At 42.6% G+C, this 22,500-nt stretch overlaps 1 protein-coding gene across 6 annotated transcripts in view; it reads left to right on the top strand.

Moving 5' to 3' along the window:
- The window catches only part of tp63 (tumor protein p63), a 128,075-nt gene that overhangs the window by 12,603 nt on the left and 92,972 nt on the right, over nt 1–22,500 (top strand). For all 6 annotated transcript variants that reach the window (XR_005052171.1, XM_036980419.1, XM_036980330.1 and 3 more), the window contains exons 2-3: nt 14,470–14,607; nt 14,848–14,983. Coding sequence is in view for 5 of the 6 variants with exons in the window: in XM_036980419.1 (XP_036836314.1) it covers nt 14,470–14,607; nt 14,848–14,983 (274 nt within the window). In the remaining variant the exon portion in view is untranslated. The remainder of the gene's footprint in view (nt 1–14,469; nt 14,608–14,847; nt 14,984–22,500) is intronic.

Here is a 22,500-nt window from a genome sequence, read left to right as displayed (position 1 = left end):
CACTGCATGGAATCATGGATCCCTTGGGAATTTTCAACACACTGCATGGAATCATGGATCCCTGGGAATATTCAACACACTGCATGGAATCATGGATCCTTGGGAATATTTAACACACTGCATGGAATCATGGATCCCTGGGAATATTCAACACACTGCATGGAATCATGGATCCCTGGGAATATTCAACACACTGCATGGAATCATGGATCCCTGGGAATATTTAACACACTGCATGGAATCATGGATCCCTGGGAATATTCAACACACTGCATGGAATCATGGATCCCTGGGAATTTTCAACACACTGCAATAACTTGTAAAACAAAACAAGTTGAAAGAGACACGGCATCCAAATCACTGCTAACCAAACATGACATTTAAATGTAACATTTCATTCAACTCCCTCTGCTGACTCACCCAGTAATAACCCACCCACTTCAGTTCGCACCTTCATCCAGGAAATGACTATCTCCTCCCTGACCACACTGCACGCTACCCACCACAATCAACAACTTGGGTCACATCCCAAATGGCACCCTATTTTCTTTGGGCCCTGGTCAAAAGTAGTGCACTACTGTCAACTGACTTCTCCAGTCTCATAGACTTGTATCATTAACAGTCTTTACATCCATGTTCAGTGGGCCTTCTCTCTCTCTGTCCATGTTCAGTGGGCCTTCTCTCTCTCTGTCCATGTTCAGCGGGCCTTCTCTCTCTCCGTCCATGTTCAGTGGGCCTTCTCTCTCTCCGTCCATGTTCAGTGGGCCTTCTCTCTCTCTGTCCATGTTCAGTGGGCCGTGGAACCACTTCCCTGTTTGACCTCTAGGTTTTATGGGTATTATGACACTTCCACTGCGGGGCGTGGACTCTTCAAGGTGTGGAAAGTGTTCCGCAGGGATGCTGGCCCATGTTGACGCCAATGCTTTTCACAGTTGTGTCAAGTTGTCTGGATGACCTTTGGGTGGTGGACCAGTCTTGAAAATCCCAGCAGTGTTGCAGTTCTTGGCACAAACCGTTGCGTCTGGGACCTACTACCACACCCCATTCAAAGGCACTTAAATATTTTATCTTGCCCATTCACCCTCTGAATGACACACATACACAATCCATGTCTCAATTCTCTCAAGGCTTAAAAATCCTTCTTTAACCCGTCTCCTCCCCCTTCCTCTACACTGATTGAAGTGGATTTAACAAATTACATCAATAATTGATCATAGCTTTTGTCTGGATTCGCCTGGTCAGTCTGTGAAGTGGAAAGATGTCCTCAATGTGTTGTCCACTCAGTGCATATTGAGTCTTCAGCAGTACAGACCACTCCCGTGATGTCAGAGTTTTTAGATAAACTGAATGCTAACTTTGCAATGAGATTTTTTACGATTTGAAATCCCCACAGAGGTTGTGCAGTTTGTTAATAGGGACTGATGCAAGGGGAAAAGTTAGTCAGCTGAGATATGCATAAAAGGTTTCTGTGTTGAACAAACAACTAAACAAACAACAAGAGAAGACAGAGAAAATAAATTATAAAGGAATAGAAAATAGAACAGAATTGTGATGTTGGAGGAGATATGACATTTACAAAAGGTTCCCTATGTCTAAGGAGATATGACATTTACAAAAGGTTCCCTATGTCTAAGGAGATATGACATTTACAAAAGGTTCCCTATGTCTAAGGAGATATGACATTTACAAAAGGTTCCCTATGTCTAAGGAGATATGACATTTACAAAAGGTTCCCTATGTCTAAGGAGATATGACATTTACAAAAGGTTCCCTATGTCTAAGGAGATATGACATTTACAAAAGGTTCCCTATGTCTAAGGAGATATGACATTTACAAAAGGTTCCCTATGTCTAAGGAGATATGACATTTACAAAAGGTTCCCTATGTCTAAGGAGATATGACATTTACAAAAGGTTCCCTATGTCTAAGGAGATATGACATTTACAAAAGGTTCCCTATGTCTAAGGAGATATGACATTTACAAAAGGTTCCCTATGTCTAAGGAGATATGACATTTACAAAAGGTTCCCTATGTCTAAGGAGATATGACATTTACAAAAGGTTCCCTATGTCTAAGGAGATATGACATTTACAAAAGGTTCCCTATGTCTAAGGAGATATGACATTTACAAAAGGTTCCCTATGTCTAAGGAGATATGACATTTACAAAAGGTTCCCTATGTCTAAGGAGATATGACATTTACAAAAGGTTCCCTATGTCTAAGGAGATATGACATTTACAAAAGGTTTCCTATGTCTAAGGAGATATGACATTTACAAAAGGTTCCCTATGTCTAAGGAGATATGACATTTACAAAAGGTTCCCTATGTCTAAGGAGATATGACATTTACAAAAGGTTCCCTATGTCTAAGGAGATATGACATTTACAAAAGGTTTCCTATGTCTAAGGAGATATGACATTTACAAAAGGTTTCCTATGTCTAAGGAGATATGACATTTACAAAAGGTTCCCTATGTCTAAGGAGATATGACATTTACAAAAGGTTCCCTATGTCTAAGGAGATATGACATTTACAAAAGGTTCCCTATGTCTAAGGAGATATGACATTTACAAAAGGTTCCCTATGTCTAAGGAGATATGACATTTACAAAAGGTTCCCTATGTCTAAGGAGATATGACATTTACAAAAGGTTCCCTATGTCTAAGGAGATATGACATTTACAAAAGGTTCCCTATGTCTAAGGAGATATGACATTTACAAAAGGTTCCCTATGTCTAAGGAGATATGACATTTACAAAAGGTTCCCTATGTCTAAGGAGATATGACATTTACAAAAGGTTCCCTATGTCTAAGGAGATATGACATTTACAAAAGGTTCCCTATGTCTAAGGAGATATGACATTTACAAAAGGTTCCCTATGTCTAAGGAGATATGACATTTACAAAAGGTTCCCTATGTCTAAGGAGATATGACATTTACAAAAGGTTCCCTATGTCTAAGGAGATATGACATTTACAAAAGGTTCCCTATGTCTAAGGAGATATGACATTTACAAAAGGTTCCCTATGTCTAAGGAGATATGACATTTACAAAAGGTTCCCTATGTCTAAGGAGATATGACATTTACAAAAGGTTCCCTATGTCTAAGGAGATATGACATTTACAAAAGGTTCCCTATGTCTAAGGAGATATGACATTTACAAAAGGTTCCCTATGTCTAAGGAGATATGACATTTACAAAAGGTTCCCTATGTCTAAGGAGATATGACATTTACAAAAGGTTCCCTATGTCTAAGGAGATATGACATTTACAAAAGGTTCCCTATGTCTAAGGAGATATGACATTTACAAAAGGTTCCCTATGTCTAAGGAGATATGACATTTACAAAAGGTTCCCTATGTCTAAGGAGATATGACATTTACAAAAGGTTCCCTATGTCTAAGGAGATATGACATTTACAAAAGGTTCCCTATGTCTAAGGAGATATGACATTTACAAAAGGTTCCCTATGTCTAAGGAGATATGACATTTACAAAAGGTTCCCTATGTCTAAGGAGATATGACATTTACAAAAGGTTTCCTATGTCTAAGGAGATATGACATTTACAAAAGGTTTCCTATGTCTAAGGAGATATGACATTTACAAAAGGTTCCCTATGTCTAAGGAGATATGACATTTACAAAAGGTTCCCTATGTCTAAGGAGATATGACATTTACAAAAGGTTCCCTATGTCTAAGGAGATATGACATTTACAAAAGGTTCCCTATGTCTAAGGAGATATGACATTTACAAAAGGTTCCCTATGTCTAAGGAGATATGACATTTACAAAAGGTTCCCTATGTCTAAGGAGATATGACATTTACAAAAGGTTCCCTATGTCTAAGGAGATATGACATTTACAAAAGGTTCCCTATGTCTAAGGAGATATGACATTTACAAAAGGTTCCCTATGTCTAAGGAGATATGACATTTACAAAAGGTTCCCTATGTCTAAGGAGATATGACATTTACAAAAGGTTCCCTATGTCTAAGGAGATATGACATTTACAAAAGGTTCCCTATGTCTAAGGAGATATGACATTTACAAAAGGTTCCCTATGTCTAAGGAGATATGACATTTACAAAAGGTTCCCTATGTCTAAGGAGATATGACATTTACAAAAGGTTTCCTATGTCTAAGGAGATATGACATTTACAAAAGGTTCCCTATGTGTAAATAAAAACAGACAAAAGGTTCCCTATGTGTAAATAAAAACAGACAAAAGGTTCCCTATGTGTAAATAAAAACAGACAAAAGGTTCCCTATGTGTAAATAAAAACAGACAAAAGGTTCCCTATGTGTAAATAAAAACAGACAAAAGGTTCCCTATGTGTAAATAAAAACAGACAAAAGGTTCCCTATGTGTAAATAAAAACAAAAGATGAAGCTATGTATGTAAAATGGACAGGAAAGTAGAAATGAATCCATGTGTGGAAGGTCAACTATGTAATGTGTTCCAGTATCTAAACAATATGATGCACTAAATTAGGCTAATCTTATAACACTTAGAACGAACTTCAAGCAACATTTAATTTTAATAAAAGTGCTTTATAATATTATAATTGTGTTTATGCATTGTTTTTTTATACCGGTCTTGGGAAGAGTAATCCCATGTAGAAAATGTCTGGACATCTTGTAAAAAGATATCTAATCTGGCCGCCCTAACAATTTTATTTAATACCTCCAACTGAATGTTGATCTTTTTTTAATTAATTATTTAATTTCACCTTTATTTAACCAGGGAGGCCAGTAGAGAAGAAGTTCTCATTTACAACTGCAACCTGGCCAAGATAAAGCAAAGCAGTGTGACACAGACAACAACACAGAGTTAGACATGGAGTAAACAAACGTACAGTCAATAATACAGTAGAAAAAGTCTATATACAGGGTGTGCAAATGGAACAAGGAGGTAAGGAAATAAATAGGCCAATAGTAGAGAATCTGCCAAGAGTACCCCACTGAAATACCCCTGAAGTACCCCTGAGTACCCAAATGAAATACCCCTAAAGTACCCCTGAGTACCCCTAAAGTACTCCCGAAGTACCCCTCCCAAAGTAACACCGAGGTACCATCGGAGCACCCCCGGAGTACCCCCTCATGTGCATTTTACCAGTAGGCCTATGATGTCATGAGTTTTCTCAAGTACCCCATGTGGATACGCCAAGTACCCCCAGGGTTCCTAGTACCCCTGGTGGGAACCGCCTTAAAGTATCTAGCTAGTATTAGTGTACCAAGTTTGATACTTGTGGAAGTATGAGCTCAGGTATATTTGGTTCTAATGCGCTGGACTATGTACACCAAGGGCCACCATTTTTTATTAATTAATTAATACAAGGTTGATGTCAAATATTTAGCCACCTAATCTAAACATGTTTTGTTTTTACATAAAGTTTAGGCCTAAAAATCTACAAGGCGCCTCTTCAAATAATCTGTCTCGGTGGTCTGTGTGTTATTGTTGACAGGTACATAACGTTTGAGTTGTGAATTGATTCTCAGAAAGCAGCGCTGAAAGTTTTATGCGTTGCGAACCCAGCTTGTAGATAATATCATCTATTAATTGTAAAGTAAGTGTATTTTTTTACTATTACAATATATATATGTAGTTGAAGCATTTAAAAAAATAAAATTGTGAATGTGCGCGATAGTCAAATAGTGTAAAAGTAAGTCATGCTGTCTGGCAGTCAATGTTTCCGTTTATACATAACTAACGTTAAATAGTTTTATTACAATTACAGTGAAGTTACATTAGTATTAACGTAGCTAGCTAATGTCGATTAATAATTTATAACATTTTAATGCGATACGTTTTACTGTAGGCCTGCAAATATTTAGGTGATGTGCATTATTACACTGTATAACGTCAATGTGTAAACTCCCCCACCACGAGCAGCTCTGATTCCACCTTCAGCTGGTCTTTAGGAGAAGCAGCCAGGCACCGCCAGTGTCTATAGCTAGTTCAGTATGCACAATAAAGCCTAGGTCTACCTGTTCAAAAACACAAAAGACTGAACTATGCATGTCCTGCTTAATATACAAGAGTCTTCTGTATACAATAGGTAAGTGGAAAAGTGTGTGTGTGTGTGTGGGGGGGGGGGGGGGGGGGGGGGGGGGGGGGGGTTGAATGTGCACACTGAGTGAAAAGACAACTGACCTGCTAGCGTGTCTCTGTTTTACGTCCCAAATGGCATCACATTCCCTACGTAGTGCACATATCGTTTGACAGGGGGGGACCATAAGGCTTTGGTCCAAAGTAGTGCACTGCATAGGGAATAGTGTGCCATTTTGGGACTCGAATTTCCCAGTGTGCGTCTCTCTCTCTCTGCCAAATCACTATCTATTGACTACACAGTGTGAGTTGAAAGAAGCTTTTCTACCTTATGACAGGCTTGGCAGCACCTTGTTGTCCTAGTAATGCAGCTGGAGCGTATGTTCCCTCTGCCTCACACAGCACCACACCTCTTTAGCTCATAAGGAGGAGGAGGAGGAGGAGGAGGAGGGGGAGGACTGCCAAGCCAGGTTTTTGGGAAAGGGAAATGTACTTTGAACACAGCAAAGTTAGCGAGAAGATATTTAAATTGGCTCAGACCCTTTAGCCTGAAGAAATGGAGCTAAAACTGAAAGACAGCAGGATTGTCAGTTCATATTATATGGATACAACAAAATGACTAGGCCTAGATGATGTTGTCATGGATAAATGACAGGCCTAGATGATGTTGTCATGGATAAATGACAGGCCTAGATGATGTTGTCATGGATAAATGACAGGCCTAGATGATGTTGTCATGGATAAATGACAGGCCTAGATGATGTTGTCATGGATAAATGACTAGGCCTAGATGATGTTGTCATGGATAAATGACAGGCCTAGATGATGTTGTCATGGATAAATGACTAGGCCTAGATGATGTTGTCATGGATAAATGACAGGCCTAGATGATGTTGTCATGGATAAATGACAGGCCAAGATGATGTTGTCATGGATAAATGACAGGCCTAGATGATGTTGTCATGGATAAATGACTAGGCCTAGATGATGTTGTCATGGATAAATGACAGGCCTAGATGATGTTGTCATGGATGAATGACTAGGCCTAGATGATGTTGTCATGGATAAATGACTAGGCCTAGATGATGTTGTCATGGATAAATGACAGGCCTAGATGATGTTGTCATGGATAAATGACAGGCCTAGATGATGTTGTCATGGATAAATGACAGGCCTAGATGATGTTGTCATGGCTAAATGACTAGGCCTAGATGATGTTGTCATGGATAAATGACTAGGCCTAGATGATGTTGTCATGAATAAATGACAGGCCTAGATGATGTTGTCATGGATAAATGACAGGCCTAGATGATGTTGTCATGGATAAATGACTAGGCCTAGATGATGTTGTTATGGATAAATGACTAGGCCTAGATGATGTTGTTATGGATAAATGACAGGCCTAGATGATGTTGTCATGGATAAATGACAGGCCTAGATGATGTTGTCATGGATAAATGACAGGCCTAGATGATGTTGTCATGGATGAATGACTAGGCCTAGATGCTGGATGGATAAATGACAGGTTTAGATGCTGGATGATGTTGTCATGGATAAATGACAGGCCTAGATGATGTTGTCATGGATAAATGACAGGCCTAGATGATGTTGTCATGGATAAATGACTAGGCCTAGATGATGTTGTCATGGATAAATGACAGGCCTAGATGATGTTGTCATGGATAAATGACAGGCCTAGATGATGTTGTCATGGATAAATGACAGGCCTAGATGATGTTGTCATGGATAAATGACTAGGCCTAGATGATGTTGTCATGGATAAATGACAGGCCTAGATGATGTTGTCATGGATGAATGACTAGGCCTAGATGATGTTGTCATGGATAAATGACTAGGCCTAGATGATGTTGTCATGGATAAATGACAGGCCTAGATGATGTTGTCATGGATAAATGACAGGCCTAGATGATGTTGTCATGGATAAATTACAGGCCTAGATGATGTTGTCATGGATAAATGACTAGGCCTAGATGATGTTGTCATGGATAAATGACTAGGCCTAGATGATGTTGTCATGGATAAATGACAGGCCTAGATGATGTTGTCATGGATAAATGACAGGCCTAGATGATGTTGTCATGGATAAATGACTAGGCCTAGATGATGTTGTTATGGATAAATGACTAGGCCTAGATGATGTTGTTATGGATAAATGACAGGCCTAGATGATGTTGTCATGGATAAATGACAGGCCTAGATGATGTTGTCATGGATAAATGACAGGCCTAGATGATGTTGTCATGGATAAATGACTAGGCCTAGATGCTGGATGGATAAATGACAGGTTAAATGCTGGATGATGTTGTCATGGATAAATGACAGGTTTAGATGCTGGATGATGTTGTTATGGATAAATGACAGGTTGAGATGCTGGATGAGGTTGTCATGGATAAATGACAGGCCTAGATGCTGGATGGATAAATGACAGGCCTAGATGCTGATGGATAAATGACAGGTTTAGATGCTGGATGATGTTGTCATGGATAAATGACAGGTTTAGATGCTGGATGAGGTTGTCCTGGATAAATGACAGGCCTAGATGATGTTGTCATGGATAAATGACAGGCCTAGATGATTTTGTCATGGATAAATGACAGGCCTAGATGATGTTGTCATGGATGAATGACAGGCCTAGATGATGTTGTCATGGATAAATGACAGGCCTAGATGCTGGATGGATAAATGACAGGCCTAGATAATGTTGTCATGGATAAATGACAGGCCTAGATAATGTTGTCATGGATAAATGACAGGCCTATATGATGTTGTCATGGATAAAGGACTAGGCCTAGATGATGTTGTTATGGATAAATGACAGGTTTAGATGCTGGATGAGGTTGTCATGGATAAATGACAGGCCTAGATGCTGGATGGATAAATGACAGGCCTAGATGCTGATGGATAAATGACAGGTTTAGATGCTGGATGATGTTGTCATGGATAAATGACAGGTTTAGATGCTGGATGAGGTTGTCTTGGATAAATGACTAGGCCTAGATGATGTTGTCATGGATAATGACAGGCCTAGATGATGTTGTCATGGATAAATGACAGGCCTAGATGATGTTGTCATGGATGAATGACAGGCCTAGATGATGTTGTCATGGATAAATGACAGGCCTAGATGCTGAATGGATAAATGACAGGCCTAGGTAATGTTGTCATGGATAAATGACAGGCCTAGATAATGTTGTCATGGATAAATGACAGGCCTAGATGATGTTGTCATGGATAAATGACTAGGCCTAGATGATGATGTCATGGATGAATGACTAGGCCTAGATGATGTTGTCATGGATAAATGACTAGGCCTAGATGATGTTGTCATGGATAAATGACAGGCCTAGATGATGTTGTCATGGATAAATGACTAGGCCTAGATGATGATGTCATGGATAAATGACAGGCCTAGATGATGTTGTCATGGATAAATGACAGGCCTAGATGATGTTGTTATGGATAAATGACTAGGCCTAGATGATGTTGTCATGGATAAATGACAGGCCTAGATGATGTTGTTATGGATAAATGACTAGGCCTAGATTATGTTGTCATGGATAAATGACAGGCCTAGATGATGTTGTCATGGATAAATGACAGGCCTAGATGATGTTGTCATGGATAAATGACAGGCCTAGATGATGTTGTCATGGATAAATGACAGGCCTAGATGATGTTGTTATGGATAAATGACAGGCCTAGATGATGTTGTCATGGATAAATGACTAGGCCTAGATGATGATGTCATGGATAAATGACAGGCCTAGATGATGATGTCATGGATAAATGACAGGCCTAGATGCTGGATGGATAAATGACAGGCCTAGATGCTGGATGGATAAATGACAGGCCTAGATGATGTTGTCATGGATAAATGACAGGTCTAGATGCTGGATGAGGTCATGGATAAATGACAGGCCTAGATGCTGGATGGATAAATGACAGGCCTAGATGCTGGATGGATAAATGACAGGTCTAGATGATGTTGTCATGGATAAATGACAGGTCTAGATGCTGGATGAGGTCATGGATAAATGACAGGCCTAGATGCTGGATGGATAAATGACAGGCCTAGATGATGTTGTCATGGATAAATGACAGGTCTAGATGCTGGATGAGGTCATGGATAAATGACAGGCCTAGATGCTGGATGGATAAATGACAGGCCTAGATGCTGGATTGATAAATGACAGGTCTAGATGATGTTGTCATGGATAAATGACAGGTCTAGATGCTGGATGAGGTCATGGATAAATGACAGGCCTAGATGCTGGATGGATAAATGACAGGCCTAGATGCTGGATGGATAAATGACAGGCCTAGATGCTGGCCGTACAGAGCCACAGGAGAGCAATACAATTAAACCCAACCAAATCACGAGATAACAAAAAGATAATTACTTGACACATTGGAAATAATTAACAAACTAGAATGCTATTTGGGCCTAAACAGAGAGTACACAGTGGCAGAATACCTGACCACTGTGACTGACTCAAACCTAAAGAAAGCTTTGACTAAGTACAGACTTGCTATTGAGAAAGGCCGCTGTAGGCAGACCTGGCTCTCAAGAGAAGACAGGCTATGTGTTTCACTGCCCACAAAATGAGGTGGAAACTGAGCTGCACTTCCTAACCTCCTGTCCAATGTATGACCGTATTAGAGACACATATTTCCCTCAGATTACACAGATCCACAAAAAATTGATAACAAATTCAATTTTGATAAACTCCCATATCTACTGGGTGAAATTCCACAGTGTGCATCACAGCAGCAAGATGTGTGACCTGTTGCCACGAGAAAAGGGCAACCAGTGAAGAACACACACCATTGTAAATACAACCCATATTTATGTTTATTTATTTTATCTTGTGTAACTTTAACTATTTACACCTAATTACAACACTGTATATAGACATAATATGACATTTGAAATGACTCTATTATTTTGGAACTTTTATAAGTGTGATGTTTACTGTAATTTTTTATGTTTATTTCACTTTAGTTTATTGTCTACTTCACTTGCTTTGGTAATGTTAACATATGTCTCCCATGGTAATGAAGCCGTTTGAATTGAATTGAGAGAGAGGAGAGAGAAGAGAGAGAGAGAGGGAGAGGGAGAGAGAGAGAGAGAGGGAGAGACAGAGAGAGAAGAGAGAGAGAGAGAGAGAGAGAGAGAGAGAGAGAGAGAAGAGAGAGAGAGAGAGAGGGAGAGGGAGAGGGAGAGGGAGAGAGAGAGAGAAGAGAGAGGGAAGAGAGAGAGAGAGAGAGAGAGAGAGAGAGGATTCAAGTGGCGGAGTAAACGGACGAGTAAATTTGACGTTACACACAGCATTTTCATTCAGCAAATATTGAGTTCGGAGTTCAGCGCAGAAATGTGGTAATTAACTACAATAACCATAATCCATTGCAGAGATTTGGAGCCCTTTTGGGAGCACAGGCACATGCCCCCTCAGATGTGTACTTTTCTCTGTAATACCAATAGCCACTAAGCTGGCATGGTTGGAAGACTTTAGAGAAAAGCAAGCGACTAAATGTACTGAAACAGACTCACTCCTTTCAATCAAGCATGTTTAGTTTCTTAAAAAAATAACCATCAGGAGACCGCTCAAGAGGTATGCTTCGATATGCTGAATAATAATACATATTTAATACATATTTTTCATATATTATGAAGCATAATGATTATGGCTCTGGATTACAGTAAAGTTGTGGATTACAGTAAAGTTGTGGATTACAGTAAAGTTGTTTCAGGTGTTTGAAAAATGTACAATTCTCCATTTGACTAATAATCTCACTGAATAAAAACAAAGTAATATCCACAACACAACACAAAAAAAAAAAAAAAAAAAACGAATATTTATTTTTAACTAATGAAACTGGACCAACCTCAAAAAGCACAAATCACTCAGTACCGCATACTGAGACACAATGTGTTTAAGATTCTTCATAGCTGTAGTTCAACCCCCCCCCCCCCCCCTCCAGGTCTAGTTTCCAAACCCCAAATGCCCCACTTGGTACACACACACACACTCTCCACACACACACTTGGGTTGTGTGTCCTGCTTAGAGTACATTATGATAGTCCTGCTCAGATGATGTGCTTCATTAGAAAATGCCTGGCTGTGTTGTTAAATAGGTATTCATATCTTCTCCCCCCCCCCCCCCCCCCCCTACACACAACGGAATGTTGGGGAATTCCACCCTCCGCCCGGGCCCTCAAATAGTGGCAGCTTCAGATTATGCCCCCCTGCCCACACACACACAGCCCCCATGTCAAGCCCCCGTACAGCTGTACACATGCCAGGCGTTTGGGAATCTCAGTGCTGTGGTATCATATACACCGTGCGGGGATTTCCGACTGGCTGTGTGTTCGGCTCACACACAGATGGCAGCAGCAGCGGCGTGTGCCTGGCTGCCGCTTGAACAATGGAACTGTCTCTGACACTGCTGCTCCATACTGCTCCAGACTGCTCCAGGCTGCTCCAGTCTGCTCCAGTCTGCTCCAGTCTGCTCCAGTCTGCTCCGGTCCACTCCAGTCTGCTCCAGGCTGCTCCAGGCTGCTCCAGTCTGCTCCAGTCCGCTCCAGTCTGCTCCATACTGCTCCAGTCTGCTCCAGTCTGCTCCAGTCTACTCCAGTCTGCTCCAGTCTGCTCCAGTCTGCTCCAGTCTGCTCCAGTCTGCTCCGGTCCACTCCAGTTTTTTTTTTTTTTTTTTTTTTTTTTTTTTTTTACCTTTATTTAACCAGGCAAGTCAGTTAAGAACAAATTCTTATTTTCAATGACGGCCTGGGAACAGTGGGTTAACTGCCTGTTCAGGGGCAGAACGACAGATTTGTACCTTGTCAGCTCGGGGGTTTGAACTCACAACCTTCCGGTTACTAGTCCAACGCTCTAACCACTAGGCTACCCTGCCGCCCCAGTCTGCTCCAGGCTGCTCCAGGCTGCTCCAGACTGCTACAGTCTGCCCCATACTGCTCCAGTCTGCTCCATACTGCTCCAGTCTGCTCCAGTCTGCTCCAGTCTACTCCAGTCTGCTCCAGTCTGCTCCAGTCTGCTCCAGTCTGCTCCGGTCCACTCCAGTCTGCTCCAGGCTGCTCCAGGCTGCTCCAGACTGCTACAGTCTGCCCCATACTGCTCCAGTCTGCTCCAGTCTGCTCCAGTCTGCTCCAGTCTGCTCCAGTCTGCTCCAGTCTGCTCCAGTCCGCTCCAGTCTGCTCCAGTCTGCTCCAGATGCTCCAGTCTGCTCCAGTCTGCTCCAGTCTACTCCAGTCTGCTCCAGTCTGCTCCAGTCTGCTCCAGTCTGCTCCAGATGCTCCAGTCTGGTCCTGACTGCTCCAGTCTGCTCCAGTCCACTCCAGTCTGCTCCAGTCTGCTCCAGTCTGCTCCAGTCTGCTCCAGTCCGCTCCAGTCTGCTCCAGTCTGCTCCAGTCTGCTCCAGTCCACTCCAGTCTGCTCCAGTCCGCTCCAGTCTGCTCCAGTCTGCTCCAGTCTGCTCCAGTCTACACCAGACTGCTCCAGTCTGCTCCAGACTGCTCCAGTCTGCTCCAGACTGCTCCAGTTGGAACATTAAATCACATTATCAAATCACAATACAAGGAGAAACGTGATAATCTTTGAGAATCGCGATACATATCGTATCGGCACCTAAGTATCGTGTTAATATCGTATCGTGAGGTCCCTGGCAATTCCCAACCTTTAATTGTTATGGTGTTCCTGTCTATTCCTTCAGGTTGAGAGACCCGTCTTCCCATCTAGTTATGGTTATGCTAGTTAGTTACGGTAGTTAGCTGTAGTTACTAGTTAGTGATGTTATATTTCTCTCTTCCTGCAGGTATAGAGACCCGTCCTCCCACCTGTCCTGGTAGTTATGGTTATGCTAGTTAGTTACGGTAGTTAGCTGTAGTTACTAGTTAGTGATGTTATATTTCTCTCTTCCTGCAGGTATAGAGACCCGTTCTCCCACCTGTCCTGGTAGTTATGGTTATGCTAGTTAGTTACGGTAGTTAGCTGTAGTTACTAGTTAGTGATGTTATATTTCTCTCTACCCGTCCTCCCACCTGTCCTGGACAGAGGGTTATGGAAGTTACTTACAGGAAACTTTCAATGTAAAATTAAACAACCAAAACCAGATATAAAGTATGTAGAAAAGATAATGAACCTATATATATATATTTTTTTTTTTTTTTTCAATAATATAATCTTTGAGAACTTACAGTCACCTAAATGTAAGCATAAAATAATGGATGTTTTTATGTTTGAGCAAAAGAACAGCGTTTAACTGTGGCAAAATGTGTAGAATTGCAATACGGGCCGACCGTGCTCCCTCCCATCTGGCCTGCACAGAAAGTTATAGTAGTTAGTGACGGTGTTCCTTTATCTCTCTCCTCCTGCAGGTATAGAGACCCCTCCTCCCGTTTGTCCTGGACAGAGAGTTCCTTCCTGGCCTCCATAATGTCACAGAACCAATCAGAACAGAGCTCTGACATCCTCAGTCAGGATGTGTTCAACCAGCTGCTGGAGATGCTGGACCAGTGAGTCTACACAACACACACACACACACACACACCACACAACACACACACACACACACACACACACACACACACACACACACACACACACACACACACACACACACACACACACACACACACACACACACACCACACCACACACACACACACACACACACACCACACAACACACACACACACACCACACCACACATTTCTAAACCTAGTTAAATCAGTGTTGCCCTGTGTGTGTTTCAGGTCTGCATTCCACTCGTCGCAGCCCATAGAGTTGAACTTCTCAGACAGCCCAGCAGACGAAGATGGACCATCAGGGAACACTATCCAGATCAGCATGGACTGCATCACCATGCATGAGGGACAGGAACCACTGTCTGTAAGTACATACTGAACACCATTCAGATCTGCATGGACTGCACTATCTGACCAGCCTCTACCTGTGAGTACTGTACTGGGACATGGCTAAATAGGTACAGTACATTATAATATTACAATACTATAGATAGCCTACTGGGAAATGTCACAAATGTAAAATTCAAAATATTTGTTTGTCAAGTCAAATGTAGAGGGCAATAGACTGAACTGGGGGGGTAAGTCTCACAAGAACACACCTGGTGGTGTAGAGGGCAATAGACTGACCTGGGGGGTAAGTCTCACAAGAACACACCTGGTGGTGTAGAGGGCAATAGACTGAACTGGGGGGGTAAGTCTCACAAGAACACACCTGGCGGTGTAGAGGGCAATAGACTGAACTGGGGGGGTAAGTCTCACAAGAACACACCTGGTGGTGTAGAGGGCAATAGACTGAACTGGGGGGGTAAGTCTCACAAGAACACACCTGGCGGTGTAGAGGGCAATAGACTGAACTGGGTGGGTAAGTCTCACAAGAACACACCTGGTGGTGTAGAGGGCAATAGACTGAACTGGGGGGGTAAGTCTCACAAGAACACACCTGGTGGTGTAGAGGGCAATAGACTGAACTGGGGGGGTAAGTCTCACAAGAACACACCTGGTGGTGTAGAGGGCAATAGACCGAACTGGGTGGGGGGTAAGTCTCACAAGAACACACCTGGTGGTGTAGAGGGCAATAGACTGAACTGGGGGGGTAAGTCTCACAAGAACACACCTGGTGGTGTAGAGGGCAATAGACTGAACTGGGGGGGTAAGTCTCACAAGAACACACCTGGCGGTGTAGAGGGCAATAGACTGAACTGGGGGGGTAAGTCCCACAAGAACACACCTGGTGGTGTAGAGGGCAATAGACTGAACTGGGGGGGTAAGTCTCACAAGAACACACCTGGTGGTGTAGAGGGCAATAGACTGAACTGGGGGGGTAAGTCTCAACAAGAACACACCTGGCGGTGTAGAGGGCAATAGACTGAACTGGGTGGGTAAGTCTCACAAGAACACACCTGGTGGTGTAGAGGGCAATAGACTGAACTGGGGGGGTAAGTCTCACAAGAACACACCTGGTGGTGTAGAGGGCAATAGACTGAACTGGGGGGGTAAGTCTCACAAGAACACACCTGGCGGTGTAGAGGGCAATAGACTGAACTGGGGGGGTAAGTCTCACAAGAACACACCTGGTGGTGTAGAGGGCAATAGACTGAACTGGGGGGGTAAGTCTCAACAAGAACACACCTGGCGGTGTAGAGGGCAATAGACTGAACTGGGTGGGTAAGTCTCACAAGAACACACCTGGTGGTGTAGAGGGCAATAGACTGAACTGGGGGGGTAAGTCTCACAAGAACACACCTGGTGGTGTAGAGGGCAATAGACTGAACTGGGGGGGTAAGTCTCACAAGAACACACCTGGTGGTGTAGAGGGCAATAGACCGAACTGGGTGGGTAAGTCTCACAAGATCACACCTGCCGGTGTAGAGGGCAATAGACCGAACTGGGTGGGTAAGTCTCACAAGATCACACCTGCCGGTGTAGAGGGCAATAGACTGAACTGGGGGGGTAAGTCTCACAAGAACACACCTGGTGGTGTAGAGGGCAATAGACTGAACTGGGTGGGTAAGTCTCACAAGAACACACCTGGTGGTGTAGAGGGCAATAGACTGAACTGGGGGGGTAAGTCTCACAAGATCACACCTGCCGGTGTAGAGGGCAATAGACCGAACTGGGTGGGTAAGTCTCACAAGATCACACCTGCCGGTGTAGAGGGCAATAGACCGAACTAAGTCTCACAAGATCACACCTGCCGGTGTAGAGGGCAATAGACCGAACTAAGTCTCACAAGATCACACCTGGCGGTGTAGAGGGCAATAGACCGAACTGGGGGGGTAAGTCTCACAAGAACACACCTGGCGGTGTAGAGGGCAATAGACTGAACTGGGGGGGTAAGTCTCACAAGAACACACCTGGTGGTGTAGAGGGCAATAGACTGAACTGGGGGGGGGTAAGTCTCACAAGAACACACCTGGTGGTGTAGAGGGCAATAGACTGAACTGGGGGGGTAAGTCTCACAAGAACACACCTGGTGGTGTAGAGGGCAATAGACCGAACTGGGTGGGGGGTAAGTCTCACAAGAACACACCTGGCGGTGTAGAGGGCAATAGACTGAACTGGGGGGGTAAGTCTCACAAGAACACACCTGGCGGTGTAGAGGGCAATAGACTGAACTGGGTGGGTAAGTCTCACAAGAACACACCTGGTGGTGTAGAGGGCAATAGACTGAACTGGGGGGGTAAGTCTCACAAGAACACACCTGGCGGTGTAGAGGGCAATAGACTGAACTGGGGGGGTAAGTCTCACAAGAACACACCTGGCGGTGTAGAGGGCAATAGACTGAACTGGGGGGGGGGTAAGTCTCACAAGAACACACCTGGTGGTGTAGAGGGCAATAGACTGAACTGGGGGGGTAAGTCTCACAAGAACACACCTGGTGGTGTAGAGGGCAATAGACTGAACTGGGGGGGTAAGTCTCAACAAGAACACACCTGGTGGTGTAGAGGGCAATAGACTGAACTGGGGGGGTAAGTCTCACAAGAACACACCTGGTGGTGTAGAGGGCAATAGACTGAACTGGGGGGGTAAGTCTCAACAAGAACACACCTGGTGGTGTAGAGGGCAATAGACTGAACTGGGGGGTAAGTCTCACAAGAACACACCTGGTGGTGTAGAGGGCAATAGACTGAACTGGGGGGGTAAGTCTCACAAGAACACACCTGGTGGTGTAGAGGGCAATAGACTGAACTGGGGGGGGGTAAGTCTCACAAGATCACACCTACCGTACAGTCACTGTTGTACTTACTGTACACCGTACATGACCAACCAGCTTAAATCGGTTTTATGTAGCAAAAATCCAAATTATATCATCCACTGCATTTGAGGAACAATGGGGAAAGTCATTTTGCTTGGAAAGTTGATCAACTTGTAAAACTCACTTTTGAGAAAATATCCTTTTTGAATGTTTCGGTTCCACTACTGGAGAGCCCTTCTTTGTCTTCACCCAATCAGCATCGTTCACGCCCTCTTATTAAAGCCTTAGCCCCACCCATCTCTTTAAGGGTGGATCCGAGCGTTCTGCACTAATAACAGCACCCCTTGTAAACACCTTTATTTTACACAGATTCTAAATAGCTATTGATAATATTATTATTGATAACAGATGTATGTTGTGGTTGTGACCCAGAGTCTCTTGACCCTTTATTTTGCTCTAAACTCAGAAGATTTCAGATTGAGTTCGATTTTATTTTAAATGAAACTACTCTTAATATTTACTTGAAATGAAACTACTCTTAATGTTTATTTGGAAGATTCTGATATTATGTTTTATATTGACCCAAATTTCACTGTTAATTTGTTTATTTTTAATGGCAGATTCTTTATCCATAAAATGAAACTCCTCTTCACATTTGTTTAAGATTATTTGAACTTAATCAGTAAGTGTTTTTGACAAATTGAAAATGTATCTCGATATGTAACACCCTTGTTTGTTAGGTTTATGTACTCTTGTTTGTATATTTCTGTTTTTGTATTTGTTTCTTTCATAATTTTATTAAAAAAATAGTAGTTAATCATTCAAGCTAACTTGCTAGATACTTCCAGACACAAATGAGAGAACAGCTCACTGAACATTACTCGCCCTAGCAGAGCTGATTGGGCTGTTATGTTGCCCAGAGCGTTGTTGACTGTAACTGTGCTGTCAGAATGTCTGTTGGTAAATTTCGCTCTCGATGCGTTCACACTGGACTACTCTGGCCGACGAGTAGGGTTGATTCAAATGTTCTGACATCACAACAGTCAATCACCCAAGCTAACACAGATGAGAGAACAGAGTAGGGTTGATTAGAACGTTCTGACATCACAACAGATGAGAGAACAGAGTAGGGTTGATTAGAACGTTCTGACATCACAACAGATGAGAGAACAGAGTAGGGTTGATTAGAACGTTCTGACATCACAACAGATGAGAGAACAGAGTAGGGTTGATTAGAACGTTCTGACATCACAACAGATGAGAGAACAGAGTAGGGTTGATTAGAACGTTCTGACATCACAACAGATGAGAGAACAGAGTAGGGTTGATTAGAACGTTCTGACATCACAACAGATGAGAGAACAGAGTAGGGTTGATTAGAACGTTCTGACATCACAACAGATGAGAGAACAGAGTAGGGTTGATTAGAACGTTCTGACATCACAACAGATGAGAGAACAGAGTAGGGTTGATTAGAACGTTCTGACATCACAACAGATGAGAGAACAGAGTAGGGTTGATTAGAACGTTCTGACATCACAACAGATGAGAGAACAGAGTAGGGTTGATTAGAACGTTCTGACATCACAACAGATGAGAGAACAGAGTAGGGTTGATTAGAACGTTCTGACATCACAACAGATGAGAGAACAGACTAGGGTTGATTAGAACGTTCTGACATCACAACAGATGAGAGAACAGAGTAGGGTTGATTAGAACGTTCTGACATCACAACAGATGAGAGAACAGAGTAGGGTTGATTACAACGATCTGACATCACAACAGATGAGAGAACAGCTCACTCAAATCAAATCAAAGTTTATTTGTCACGTGCGCCGAATAGAACAGCTGTAAAACTGTGTGTGTGTGTGTGTGTGTGTGTGTGTGTGTGTGTGTGTGTGTGTGTGTGTGTGTGTGTGTGTGTGTGTGTGTGTGTGTGTGTGTGTGTGTGTGTGTGTGTGTGTGTGTGTGTGTGTGTTTTTTTCTTCAGTTAAATGCTTACTTACAGGCTCTAACCAATAGTGCAAAAACGGTATTAGGTGAACAATAGGTAAGTAAAGAAAGAAAAACAACAGCTACATACAGATACCGGTTAGTCAGGCTGATTGAGGTAGTATGTACATGTAGATATGGTTAAAGTGACTGTGCATACAGTGCCGTGCGAAAGTATTCGGCCCCCTTGAACTTTGCGACCTTTTGCCACATTTCAGGCTTCAAACATAAAGATATAAAACTGTATTTTTTTGTGAAGAATCAACAACAAGTGGGACACAATCCTGAAGTGGAACGACATTGGATATTTCAAACTTTTTTAACAAATCAAAAACTGAAAAATTGGGCGTGCAAAATTATTCAGCCCCTTTACTTTCAGTGCAGCAAACTCTCTCCAGAAGTTCAGTGAGGATCTCTGAATGATCCAATGTTGACCTAAATGACTAATGATGATAAATACAATCCACCTGTGTGTAATCAAGTCTCCGTATAAATGCACCTGCACTGTGATAGTCTCAGAGGTCCGTTAAAAGCGCAGAGAGCATCATGAAGAACAAGGAACACACCAGGCAGGTCCGAGATACTGTTGTGAAGAAGTTTAAAGCCGGATTTGGATACAAAAATATTTCCCAAGCTTTAAACATCCCAAGGAGCACTGTGCAAGCGATAATATTGAAATGGAAGGAGTATCAGACCACTGCAAATCTACCAAGACCTGGCCGTCCCTCTAAACTTTCAGCTCATACAAGGAGAAGACTGATCAGAGATGCAGCCAAGAGGCCCATGATCACTCTGGATGAACTGCAGAGATCTACAGCTGAGGTGGGAGACTCTGTCCATAGGACAACAATCAGTCGTATATTGCACAAATCTGGCCTTTATGGAAGAGTGGCAAGAAGAAAGCCATTTCTTAAAGATATCCATAAAAAGTGTTGTTTAAAGTTTGCCACAAGCCACCTGGGAGACACACCAAACATGTGGAAGAAGGTGCTCTGGTCAGATGAAACCAAAATTGAACTTTTTGGCAACAATGCAAAACATTATGTTTGGCGTAAAAGCAACACAGCTCATCACCCTGAACACACCATCCCCACTGTCAAACATGGTGGTGGCAGCATCATGGTTTGGGCCTGCTTTTCTTCAGCAGGGACAGGGAAGATGGTTAAAATTGATGGGAAGATGGATGGAGCCAAATACAGGACCATTCTGGAAGAAAACCTGATGGAGTCTGCAAAAGACCTGAGACTGGGACGGAGATTTCTCTTCCAACAAGACAATGATCCAAAACATAAAGCAAAATCTACAATGGAATGGTTCAAAAATAAACATATCCAGGTGTTAGAATGGCCAAGTCAAAGTCCAGACCTGAATCCAATCGAGAATCTGTGGAAAGAACTGAAAACTGCTGTTCACAAATGCACTCCATCCAACCTCACTGAGCTCGAGCTGTTTTGCAAGGAGGAATGGGAAAAAAATTCTGTCTCTCGATGTGCAAAACTGATAGAGACATACCCCAAGCGACTTACAGCTGTAATCGCAGCAAAAGGTGGCGCTACAAAGTATTAACTTAAAGGGGCTGAATCATTTTGCACGCCCAATTTTTCAGTTTTTGATTTGTTAAAAAAGTTTGAAATATCCAATAAATGTCGTTCCACTTCATGATTGTGTCCCACTTGTTGTTGATTCTTCACAAACAAATACAGTTTTTATGTTTGAAGCCTGAAATGTGGCAAAAGGTCGCAAAGTTCAAGGGGGCCGAATACTTTCGCAAGGCACTGTATATGATGAACAGAGAGTAGCAGTAGCGTAAAGAGGGGTTGGCGGGTGGTGGGACACAATGCAGATAGCCCTTAGTTTGAAGATGTAATCCGGAGACATGTGTTTTCTCCATCTCCTTAGCTATCATACACTAATTCCACTGATTTCAAAACTCGGCCCTCCAGAAAGTGGAGAGCAACACTGATGCAGTTTTACTACACAATATAAATATATATTTTAAGATGCAGCATTCGACAGGATTACCTACACATACTAACCAGCTCAAATAGACAGAAGCCTGCTATATGGCAGACCAATCTAAACTCATCTCTCCGCATATCCAGCCCACTCATTATCTCAGCCAATCATGGCGAGCGGGAAGGTTGCCAACTTTTTCTGTGGCTAAACCAACAGGACTCGTAATTTAGCCATTTTATTCGTATTTACAGATGGCATACAAGTTTGTTATTATGGCACATGAAAGTTCACATGTTTCAGATGGCATTTCTGCCAAAAAAAACACATTTGGCTCAAAAAATTATCTTGTGAAGAAGTGACCCACGACAAGGGTCTAGTTTTCTGAAATGGTCACATACAGTCTCTGTTGTGCTGGACACCATACAGTCTCTGTTGTCCTGGACATCATACAGTCTCTGATGTATTGTACATCATACAGTCTCTGATGTATTGTACACCATACAGTCTCTGTTGTCCTGGACACCATACAGTCTCTGATGTATTGTACACCATACAGTCTCTGTTGTATTGTACACCATACAGTCTCTGTTGTATTGTACACCATACAGTCTCTGTTGTATTGTACACCATACAGTCTCTGTTGTCCTGGACACCATACAGTCTCTGTTGTCCTGGACACCATACAGTCTATGTTGTCCTGGACACCATACCGTCTCTGTTGTCCTGGACACCATACA

This window comes from Oncorhynchus mykiss, chromosome 1 (genome assembly GCF_013265735.2).
Source record: "Oncorhynchus mykiss isolate Arlee chromosome 1, USDA_OmykA_1.1, whole genome shotgun sequence".
Lineage (NCBI taxonomy): Eukaryota > Metazoa > Chordata > Actinopteri > Salmoniformes > Salmonidae > Oncorhynchus > Oncorhynchus mykiss.
The sequence above is the reverse complement of the archived record's forward strand: the minus strand, read 5'-3'. Positions and strand labels throughout refer to the sequence as shown.